General features: G+C 38.9%; 1 protein-coding gene across 14 annotated transcripts in view; it reads right to left on the bottom strand.

The window, feature by feature from the left end:
- WDPCP (WD repeat containing planar cell polarity effector) overlaps nt 1–12,540 on the bottom strand; it is a 399,715-nt gene that overhangs the window by 228,680 nt on the left and 158,495 nt on the right. For all 14 annotated transcript variants that reach the window (XR_007513554.1, XR_007513555.1, XM_049856218.1 and 11 more), the window contains exon 10: nt 1,817–2,426. Coding sequence is in view for 12 of the 14 variants with exons in the window: in XM_049856218.1 (XP_049712175.1) it covers nt 1,817–2,426 (610 nt within the window). In the remaining 2 variants the exon portion in view is untranslated. The remainder of the gene's footprint in view (nt 1–1,816; nt 2,427–12,540) is intronic.

Here is a 12,540-nt window from a genome sequence, read left to right as displayed (position 1 = left end):
AAAGAATCTACTCTTCTTAGGAAAAATACATAATTTGTAATAAACATTAATCTTATAATAAATTAACAATGAAAACCAAAAATTTTAAAACAGTTGTTGAAAACTCCATATTTAGATCTTTAAGAGACCCTATAAGACTGTAAATTTTCCGAAACCTATAAAACTTAAGAGTCATATTAAAAATAAAACTTAAATGACAAATGTCAGTGGCAGAAGTTACCACCTTTTCATTTGAATGCTTGACTTATATTGGGTAATTCTCTTCCAAGAGACCTTCTTGGAAAAAAGAGGTGACAGCCAACTCATTGCCTAATTGATTTAGGAACAGTGCCCAGGGAGATAGTCCAATTAAGTTTACAAGCTGGCAATTAGCAGGAAGCCCTCTAAATCCCTACACTGAGAGCCTGTTTACTTTAGTAAGAAAGCAAATGTGCTAGAGATAGGAAGAGAAAGCTGTGCTTTTTGCAAGGCTGTTGTGAGTAGGCCCACAAGGGAAGAATAAAGAACAGCTAGGTATACGTGGGCAGACAGCCTTCTGTTTGACAGGTAAATGGGTAATTTAGAGGATGTGAGTGTGTGCGTGCGTGTGTGTGTGTGTGCGTTTTAACAGACATGCAAAACACCAAACATCCACTTTAATTAGTGTTGTGTATGGAGACACACAACTGTTAAACATGGAGTTGGGCAAAGCAGACCTGCATTATCTCGTAACAAATGAGATTCCAAACATTTTTTCTTGGACAGTATTGACATTCTGAATAGATTTAGTTGTGTTTTTATGAAGTGGAAAGAACATAGTTCTCATGTTATATCATCTTTCAGGTTAATCAAATCATTTTTACTAGATTTTTTTCACATGTTCAACTTTAGAGTCAAGTAGATCCATTAAAAAAAAATTGGCAGCTATTTAACAAACACTACAACTTCAGAAAAATAAAAACTTAAAACTCGGTACCTCAGAGTCAAATCCTATAAGGAGTTTTAAAATGTATTTACTTTTCTATGCTTGCAAGTAGCTATCGTATGAATTAACTGAAATCTGCTTTTTTAAAATCTACGTGAGTTTCTTTCAAGAATGTTAAATTATACAAAAGTACCTAAAGTATATCACATATTTTGGGATGTAGCCAGTAAAGCAAAACTTAAGCTGACAAAAGACAAATGACTCATAATAATAAAATTTCATTTTAAAGTGTCCTGGTTGCAATGGGTTACATTAATGTATAACTTTCAGAGATTTTGATAAATTCTTTTGAATATTTTTATCCAAAGGAGAAACAAAAGCAAAAAATTATATAAATAGCTTCAGTAAATTCTAACTAAACATCTGCTTTTCCTTCTCTGAAAATATTTGCTTAGCACAATTCCAATTTGGGAAGTAATAGACACCTATAATTTAAAATAATTTTTATAGAAAAAGTATTATAATCTTACAACACACAGCTCTTTAATAGACATAGTAAGCACTTTTTAAATATTCACATACCTGCATCTTAAAGTTTATTTATTTGTTTATTTTAGTAGGACAGCTTATTTTGGAAAATATCAAGTTTGAAAGCTGAGGCTTTTTAATCACGGCAATGGACAAATTAATGCAATTTCCAGATTCTTCAATATCTAATGTTCCTTCAGCATTTAGAAAACCATCCACAAAGCCTTTTTGAGGAAAGTATATGGAATAATGGTTGAAAGGCAAGTATACTTACGGGATAAGTATGCAAATCAAAAACCTTCATTCCAAGAACAGTTTTATTACCTTAATTATAACATCAGTACTAATAAACACTTTACTTACTCACCAACTTCCTTGACTTACCAAGTTTAAACAAAAGCACACCCAAGGGTCCTCTGTCAAACCTAAGGAAGAGGAGATCACAAATGTCCCTACTTTCAGGCTTCTGAGAAACAACCTGAGGTGCTATCCACTGCATTTGAACGAGGCTACTGGCGACATTAAAGTATTTATTGAATTGCAGCGTTGCCCTCGGTGAGCGGTCTTCAGCCAAAAGCTGGATGTTAATAGGGGACAGAGCCATATCAAAAATTTGCAGCTCCCCTTGGTTGCTGCCAACTAACAGAATGGCGCCGCTTGGGTGGCAGCTTATTAATGAAGGCAGAAGTTCAGCCTGGACTAAGAGCGTCACTCTACGGTGAGTTTCATAAAGAATTACTGAAGAATCTTCACAGCCCAGAATCAGTTTGTCTTCAGTAACAGTCCTGCAGCAACTGATGGCCTTCGATCTTAGTGGTATTCTGGTGACTGACACACACTGGATCTTGTTCCGAACACACTCATAAATGCAGCTGTCAGCCATGGGCTCTTTGTCTCCACCGGTGGAGCCCTCCACTGTGAGCACCTGATAAGGCTGTTTGGTGCCAAAATGAACATCCAGTGGGTTCCATTCTGTACGGATAGAACTCAGAACCTGTAAGAAATATATCAAGCATATTCAGACAGACCTTTGTTTTTCTTCGGCTGTCATACATAGGCCTGCATATTAATCCAGTATCCTACTGTTGACCATCAATTACCACTTCGAACATCAGCAACATTTAAGTACACAGCACATATACAGCACACAGGGCAAAGCTGCAGAAATTAAACTGGAAGATTTAAATATTAATGCTTTGTTTGGCAAGTCTATAAACAACTTGAATAAAGACAAATACGTCCCACAACATGTAAAAACTAATAAGGTGAGCTTTTAGGGAAATAATGTGGTTAGCAGAGTATCTAAAAACGTTTGAAGTTAGATTTTTAAAAGGATCAATAAAAGGCTTTAAACAATTGAGTTAATCTCTTTCTCATCCACTACCCTTACTGGTTCCTACTTTTTATTAGTAGGGCTGGATAAAACCCACTGCTGGATAGGCAAAGAAAAAAAATTAGAATCCTATTAATAGTCTTGTAGAAGTATTTCACTATCAGAAAGGGTATGAAGGGTTATTAAGTAGACAAATAACCAACGGAGAGAAATAATAATGCAATATACTGGTTTAAAAATTAAAATATAAAATTAGGACCTGGTAAATAATATTTTTTTAAATAATATAGTTTGTCAATACTGGTGAGAAAAAAATTTTTAAAGCATCTTTAATGTAGAAAGGAAAATCTACCCTACAGCAAATAAAATGGGGAAGAATAAAGACAAAGAGGCTATCCACTTTATTCATATGTTAATGAAAGGAGACCAAGAATCCAGGGGGTGGTTTTGGAAAAAATATATTCTAACACTTACTTTGCCAGAAACATCAAAATCAGATATAACGTGTTGTCATTGAGTTGATTCCAACCCATAGCGATCCTAGAGGACAGACTAGAACTGCCCCATAGGATTTCCAAGGAGCGACTGGCGGATCTGAAAAAGCAAATGGTTAAGTGCTGCACTACTAACCAAAAGGTTGGCAGTTCAAACCCACCCAGAGGTACTTCAGAAATAAGGCCTCCAAAAGGTCACAGCCTTTAATCCACTATGGAGTGCAGTTCTACTCTGCACACTTGGGGTCACCATGAGTCAGAACTAACTCAATGGCAACTGAAAACAATACACACGTGATAAAATTTCATAAAACTATATATATAAAATAAAGCACGTAAAATTTGATGAAGTCTGAATAAGGCACACATGAGTTAATAGTATTGTACCAAGGTCCTTTTCCTGAATTTGACAATGTAGTTTAGTGTGGTTGTATAAGACATCATGAGGGGGAGCTGGGGGAAGGGTACATGAAAGGAATTTGCTATTTTATTTTTACCAACTTCTATTAAGTCAAACTATTTCAAAATAAAAAAGTTATTTAAAAACAAAATACATACAGCTATTTTCAGGAGTGCTGGATCGGGGAGTGGGGAGGAGGGTCAATATCCCTTTTTAAAATATTCATCCTACACATCATTGCCAAACTAATCTTCATGAAACTACATGCTTTTGCTCTAGCTTCCCTGTTCAAGCCCTTCAATGGCTACCCACTGACTAATGAGTTTAATTTTTATTCCCCCGCCTGGAACCCAAGATCCTGTAGGATCCATACCCAACCCCTTTTCTCACTCACACACTCTTTCGTGCTCTCATTTTTCTTCTCTTGACTGACAAAATTTTGATCACCAGCTATGTGCCAGGCACTGCCCTGGGTGCTGGGGATACAGCAGTGAGTAAATTCTCTCCCTTGCAGAAGACAAGGCAATAAATAGGCAAGAATATAGAATAAGTACTATGAGGAAAAAATAAAGCAAGGTAAGCGAAAGGGGGTGTGGCAGAAGTAGGAGGTTATGTGATACTGAGTCAAGAAAGGCTTCACTGACGAAGGTGATCTGAAGGAAGTGAGGAGGGGTGAGCCACGAAGGCATCTGGGAGGAGAGGCAGGAGCCTGCTTGGCACTGTCAAGGAACAACAGGAGCCAATGTGGCTAGAGAAGGGTAAGCAAGGAAGACAGTGGAGGGAAACTGTGGTGGGGGTGGTCATGAAGGTTGTGTAGTAGTTTATAGGCCACTATAACCAAACCCATTGCCATTGAGTCTATTCTGACTCATAGTGACCTTACAGAACAGAGTAGAACTGCCCCATAGGGTTTCCAAGGCTGTAATCTTTATGGGAACAGACTGCCGCATCTTTCTCCCACAAAGTGGCTGATGGGTTCAAACCACCAGCCTTTTGGTTAGCAGCCGAGTGCTTAACCACAAGCCAGGCCATTACCCAAAACCAAAACCAAATCTGTTGCTGTAGAGTCGATTCCGACTCACAGGAACTGGCTTTTTCTCTGAGATAAGAAGCCATAAGCAAGTTTTGAAGGGGGAAGGCCTGATCTGACTTACAAATTCTTCTAGTGCTATCCTCTACAGTATTCCCTCACATACTTTGAGTTCAAACTAAAACCTGCCCTGCATTTTCCCAGCTCTATAACTTCACCCATATCCTCTGCCTAAAATCTACACTTTTCACTGATACAGTCACATTTCTACTCTGTCCTATAGGGTCGCTATGAGTTGGAATCAACTCAAGGGCAACAGGTTTGGGTTTTTTTTTTTTTTTTTTAATACCATAGCCTTCAGTATGGATTACACCTCAACATAAAGAAAAAAAAAAATCCTCATAACTGGACCAATAAATAACATCATGATAAACAGGGAAAAGACTGAAGTTGTCAAGGATTTGATTTTACTTGGATCCACAATCAACACCCATGGAAGCTGCATTCAAGAAATCAAAAGACACATTCCATTGGGAAAATCTGCTGCAAAAGACCTCTTTAAAGTGTTGAAAAGCAAAGATGTCACCTTGAAGAATAAGGTGCGCCTGACCCAAGCCATGATATTTTCAATCGCATCACATGTATGCAAAAGCTGGACAATGAATAAGGAAGAACGAAGAAAAACTGACACCTTTGAATTGTGGTGTTGGTGAAGAATATTGAATATACCATGGACTGCCAAAAGGACAAACAAATCTGTCTTGGAAGAAGTACAACCAGAATGCTCCTTAGAAGCAAGGAAATGCAAGACTACATCTTACATACTTTGGACATGTTGTCAGGAGGGATCAGTCCCTGGAGAAGAACACCATGCTTGGTGAAGTAGAGGGTCAGGGAAAAAGAGGAAGACCCTCACCAAGATAGATTGACACAGTGGCTGAAACAATGGGCACAAGCATAGCAGCAATTGTGAGGGTGGCACAGGTCCAGGTAGTGTTTTTGTTCTGTTGTGCACAGGGTCAATACGAGTCAGAATTGACTCGACAGCACCTAATAACAACATATTCACCTTTGAAAAACTAGACCAAATGCTATCCCAGTTTTCCAGATTCCTTCCAGCTGAGTGGTATCTCATCCCACTTTGATCCTACCCCTACAGCACCTTCCCAGCCCTAGCTCAGCCAATACCTCTCCTGTAACACTCTGCCTCCTATTTGCTTCTGACTTTCAGTTATATGCCCTCATTTTTTACTGTAGGCTTAATAACAGGAACCATTTCATGTATTTTACACCTTTTTTATATCTTGCATAGCAGCTAGCTCAAAATTGTGCTGGTAACAGGTGTGCAAAAAACTTTTTTAAACCATGAATTCAAAAAACAAACATAACACTGGCCAAATATCATATTGTAGAAAGCTTACATTTTTACGAAAGAAGACTTAGGACAGGTAACTGAGAGGCCAGTGATGTTGAGTAGGGCCTGTACTTACAGAGGGACAGCCCAAAAGGAGGGGCCCAGCCAGGTAGCAGTCTAGGCCAAGGGCAAGTTGGTCTCAAGGTCCAGGGAAAAGGGTCCCAGGGTTTCTCAGTTTTAACAGTTTGTGAGACTCCTCCAATAGGCTTAGTAGTTTCACCAAGAGAAATGGAAAAAGAGAATAAGACCATAGATCAGATGGAGACCTTCTGTGGCCCGCCATTGCATCGCTTCTCCTACTACCAATCCCAGATAACTCTAAAATGCTAGCCTAGGTCAGTGGCTCATCTGCTGTCCCAACTAAATGTCCACCTGGTTATTGATCGCTGGAATTCACTTAAGGGAGGAAAAAGTCCTGCGTGTCATAATTAAAGATACTATAAAAGTTTAAAGATTAAATAACACTTTAGTGTGCAAAAGTTTCAGGAAAGAATAAGTCCATCGATAATAAAAATAAAATAGAGTACTTGCTAATCACTTTTTATACACTGTCTTATTTTATCTTCTCAATATTCCAAAGATAGAAAGGGTACAAGATAACAAAAAGGATGAAAGCCATTAACACCAAATAAAGTCCAAATTTGGTATTTAAAATTCATGGCTACATTCAAGAGATAAGGAAAAGGAGAGTCAGAGAGATGGTATAAGTTGCCCTTGGTCTCAAAAGTAATGAGATAGAGCTGCAGTCTGAATCCAGGTCTGTCTGACTCTAAAAACCAAGGTTTCTGCAGGGCACACTGCCTCACAAGCACAGGAAGTTTATGAATGTATTGGCTCTCCCCCATGTGATCAGAGAGAGGGAATGAGAAGAACAACCGGGCAATGAGATCCTTAATTGCGGTGAAAGATCTCCACAGAGGGGAGAATAGTGAGAAAAAGGTGAAGGGACTGAGAGACAAAATATTCAAATGACAATGGAGCCTGCTAACCTTGTGGGGGAGAAAGAAAGAAGCTTGGGCCGAGCTACATTTGTCAAATAGTGACTAATACAGGCAGCTGTGTTTCGTATGATTGAGGAGGTTTGCATGTGTTCTTAAATAGGCTAACCTCTTTTAAAGAGACTCCGTTCTTGGATTGAGTGAGCTGTAATGAAAATAAATAGCATGTTTTATAAATGTAATGTAAAAACATCTCTAAAATGAACCAAATAAAAAAGCAAACTATCTCCTTAAAACAAAAACTATAAAGATGCAAAATATTATTTCTAGTTTTTGCATCTGCCTATATATGCTATGAGTCAGAATCGACTCGACAGCACTGGGTTTGGTTTGGTTTTACACAGAAAAGGATAAAATGAAAACTTAAGTTTCTTTTATGGTGTTTTATGGATTCTTTTGAAAATAGTATTATGTCAAGAAAAGACAGTCAAACTCATATGACTCAAAATAAAATGATAACATCCAAAATACCTGTATGTCCAAAGCCAACAGCCAACATCATCCTAAATGGAGAGAGTCTGACAGCATTCCCCCTGAGAACGGGAACCAGACAAGGATGGCTTTTATCACCACTCTTATTCAACATTGTGCTGGAGGTCCTAGGCAGAGCAATTAGTCTAGATAAAGAAATAAATGGCATCCAAATTGGTAAGGAAGAGTTAAAGGAATCTATTTGGAGATGACGTGATCTTATACACAGAAAACCCTAAAGAATCCTCAAGAAAACTACTGAAACAGGATACAAGATAAACATACAAAAATCGGTTGGATTCCTCTACACCAACAAAGAGAACATCAAAGAGGAAATCACCAAATCAATATCATTTACAATAACCCACAAGAAGATAAAATACTTAGGAATAAATCTAACCAGAGATGTTAAAGACCTATACGAAGAAAACTATAAGACACTACTGCAAGAAACCAAAAGAGACCTACATAAGTGGGAAAACATACCTTGCTCATGGATGGGAAGATTCAACATTGTAAAAATGTCCATTCTACCCAAAGTGATCTATGGATACAATGCGATCCTGACCCAAATTCCAATGACATTTTTTAATGAAATGGAGAAAGAAATCACCAACTTCATATGGAAATGAAAAAGGCCTCAGATAAGTAAAGCATTACTGAAAAAGAAGAACAAAGTGGAAAGCCTCACACTACCTGATTTTAGAACATACTATTTATACTACCACAGTAGTCAAAACAGCCTGGTACTGGTACAACAACAGATACAGAGGCCAATGGAACGGAATTCAGAATCCAGAGAGTAATCCATCCACAATGAGCAGCTGTTATTTGACAAAGGCCCGAAGTCTGTTAAATGGGGGGAAAGACAGCCTCTTTAAAAAAATACCTGTATGTCTAAAATAGTATTTTAATTACATAGGTTTGGAATTTAATTCCAAGTCAGACTCAACCATCTATAACAGCCACAGCAACAATGCACAGTAGAGGAAGCACAAAAAGGGGTTTGAATCCTTGTTTTGGCAATAGACAGTTCTGTGATCTTGGGCAAGTTAGCGTCTCAGAACTGCAGCTTCTGAAGAGAAAGCCATGGATTTATAGGCAAGGACGCAAGACATCAAAAAGGATGAAAAATACTGATAGTAAATAAAATTCAAATTTGGTTATTTAGAATGCAAGGGTGATATTTCATTGTGGACTGTAAATGCGGAAAATAATTTTAAACACAGAAAAGATGTAGCTTGGAAGTTAATATTATAATGATTTAATTTCTGTACAATATTTACCACTGAACTTGGTAAAAAGTAGTGACTCAATAAACATTATTGATTGAATATATTTGAAAGATAAGACATAAATTTCCCAATTGCAGGATTTTAAATTTATTTAAATGCAAAATAATGTGATTTTTAAAGATAACCAATACGATTAAAATAAAAGAAACATTTCAGTGTATGAAAATAACAAATATGTACTCTGCCACAGTAAAGGTATCTTGTACTACAATAAAATAAAACGAGGAGCCAGAATAAATACACAGTGACAGTAAATCTACACAGAAAAAGCCTATAAATAATTTGACCGACACAGCACAGACACTTAGGGCCAACATTTAGGTCAATCAAGAAGAGAGAAATATACTCAGATGTTACCTAAATGTGATAGTAGTTCTGTTTTTAACTGAAAGGAAAAGTGGACTGAGATTTCAACTGGAATTCTGCAGTAAGAAATTTTGTATTAAAAAGTACGGAGAAACAGATAATCATCAATAAAAATGGACTCAGATAAACTGTGGTAATGAGACATAGGGGAAGAAAATTCATTCATTCAAGTCTTCTAGGAAAATGTTAATGTCATAGACCAAGATAATGAAAATGAAATGTTATACCTGAGTTTTCAGCAGCCTTTTAAAATTATCAAAGCATGCTCTACCGACTGAAGAACTTTATGAAAAAAGTGTTAATTCATTTTCTGGTTGTAAGACATTCTGTTAGTGTAGCACTTAAAAATAAGAAGCTAAAAACATCAAATCCAAAATTATTAATGCAAAACACAAAGAAATAATAGTTCTTTAAAAACCAAACTTGCACAGATGAAGCCACCTCTCATATTTATGTAGCTAGTTTTTCTTTCCAAAATGAACTTAGATTGAAGTACTACTCAGGAGATGATCGAGGTCAAGATATGACGCTAAGATAAAGGCACGAAAAATATGGTGTGTGATGAAGGAAGAAATGTTAAGTGACAATGCCCTGAAGAAAAGCAGAAAGAGAGAAAAAAACTCTAAAAAGAATGGCCCCTGGCTCCTGACACTCACATAACCAATCAAGGTTACTTGTACCTTCCATAAAGAGGAAAAAAAAAAAAAAAACATTGTTGTTGAGTCGATTCCAACTAATAGTGACCCTGTAGTACAGAGTAGAACTGCCCCACAGGGTTTCCAAGGACTGGCTGGTGGATTCAAACTGCCAACCTTTTGGTTAGCATCTGAGCTCTTGACCACTGTGCAACCAGGACTCCTCCATGAGGCATGCTCATTATTAAAAAACCAAAGACCAACGGTTGCGGTGGAGCTGACTCCAACCCATAGCAACCCTGTACAACAGAATAAAACTGCCCCATAGTTTCCAAGAAGTGGCTGGTGGATTCGAACTCCCCATCTTTTGGTAAGCAGCTGAGCTCATAACCACTATGCTACCATGGTTCCTCCAGAGGCATGCTTCTAATTAAAAAACCAAAGACCAAACCTGTTGTTGTCGAGTCAATTCTGACTCACAGAGACCCTACAGAACAAAGTAGTACCACTCCCCTCCTCCTCAGGATTTCCAAGGACCAGCTGGCGGATTCAAACTGCTAACCTTCTGGTTAGCAGCTGAGCTCTTAACCACTGTGCTATCAGGACTCCATGTTCATCACTACCCTCTGCGAACTTCATGATCAAGAATTTGAAACTTTTCGGACTTCCAGCCAACATGGCACCACAGACAGATGCACCGCGCCGTCCCTCCATAGCGAAGACCCGAAAAACTAAGTAAAACAGAGAAAACATCAGTCCTGGAACCTGAAGTGTCAAATGAAGACATAAAGAACCCAGCCAAGCGCCGAATGGAATAAGAAACTGACAGAGAACACAGGGCAAGGAGAGATACGTGCGGAGGTCCCCTATTAGCTAACAGCATGGGTTCACAAACTTGGACTCCTGTTGGAGATCGGCAGACAGGGAGCACAGGAAAGCAGCTTCACAGAGCTCCCAGCAAGAGACACAGCACCTGGTAACCAGTGATACATGCTTTCCCACCCCTCACCCTCTCCCCACTACTCTACCTCCGTGCTTCCTGACTGGCAGCTGTCGCTTGGCCAGCTGGGAAGTGCACCGTCCATGCTGCCTGGATTAACCCCACCCACATCAGAGATCAGCAAACAGTGAGAATGGGAAAGCAGCTTCACGAAGTTCTCATTAGGAGACAGAGCACCCTATAACCAGCGATACACAATTTCCAAATCCCTACCCTCTTCCCTCTCCTCTGGGCTTCCTCTGCTTCCTGTCGGCAGCCGCAGTCTCTTGGCTTCTGGCCCAGGCCACTTGGATTTACCCCACCCACACTGGCCAGCTCCCTGAGTGCCATTTGTATGTTGATGTTGTTGTTGTTGTTGTTAGGTACCGTGGAGTCTGTTCCAACTCTAAGCGACCCTATGCACAACAGAACAAAACACTGCCTGGTCCTGAGCCACCCTTAAAATCATTGTTATGCTTGAGCTCATTGTTACAGCCAGTGTCAATCCACCTCCTTGAGGGTCTTCCTCTTTTTCGCTGACCCTGTACTCAGCCAAGCATGATGTCCTTCTCCAGGGGCTGATCCCTCCTGACAACATGTCCAAAGTGTGTAAGACGCAGTCTCGCCATCCTTGCTTCTGAGGAGCATTCTGGTTGTACTTCTTCTAAGACAGATTTGTTCGTTCTTTTGGCAGTCCATGGTATATTCAATATTCTTCGCCAACACCACAATTCAAAGGCATCAATTCTTCTTTGTTCTACATTATTCATTGTCCAGCTTCCACATGCATATAAGGTAACTGAAAATACCATGGCTTGGGTCAGGCCCACCTTAGTCTTCAAGGTGACATCTTTGCTCTTCAACACTTTAAAAGGTCCTTTGCAGCAGATTTACCCAATGCCATGCATCTTTTGATTTCTTGACTGCTGCTTCCATGGATGTTGATTGTGGATCCAAGTAAAATGAAATCCTTGACAACATCAATCTTTTCTCTGTTTATCATGATGTTGCTCATTGGTCCAGTTGTGAGGATTTTTGTTTTCTTTATGTTGAGGTGCAATCCATACTGAAGGCTGTGGTCTTTCATCTTCATTAGTAAGTGTTTCAAGTCCTCTTCACTTTGAGCAAGCAAGGTTGTGTCATCTGCATAACGCAGGTTGTTAATGAGTCTTCCTCCAATCCTGATGCCCTGTTCTTCTTCATACAGTCCAGCTCCTCGGATTATTTGCTCAGCATACAGATTGAATACGTATGGTGAAAGAATATAACCCTGACACCCACCTTTCCTGACTTTAAACCAATCAGTATCCCCTTGTTCTGTCCGAACAACTGCCTCTTGATCTATGTAAAGGTTCCTCATGAGCACAATTAAGTGTTCTGGAATTCCCATTCTTCACAATGTTATCCATAATTTGTTATGATCCACACAGTCAAATGCCTTTGCATAGTCAATAAAACACAGGTAAACATCCTTCTGGTATTCTCTGCTTTCAGCCAGGATCCCTCTGACATCAGCAACGATATCCCTGGTTCCATGTCCTCCGCTGAAACTGGCCTGAATTTCTGGCAATTCTCTGTTGATATACTGCTGCATCCATTTTTGAATGATCTTCAGCAAAATTTTGCTTGAGTGTGATATTAATGATATTGTTCTATCATTTCCACATTCAGTTGGATCACCTTTCTTGGGAAT

This window comes from Elephas maximus, chromosome 17 (genome assembly GCF_024166365.1).
Source record: "Elephas maximus indicus isolate mEleMax1 chromosome 17, mEleMax1 primary haplotype, whole genome shotgun sequence".
NCBI classification, from domain to species: Eukaryota; Metazoa; Chordata; class Mammalia; order Proboscidea; family Elephantidae; genus Elephas; species Elephas maximus.
This window is presented reverse-complemented; position numbering and strand designations above follow the sequence as displayed.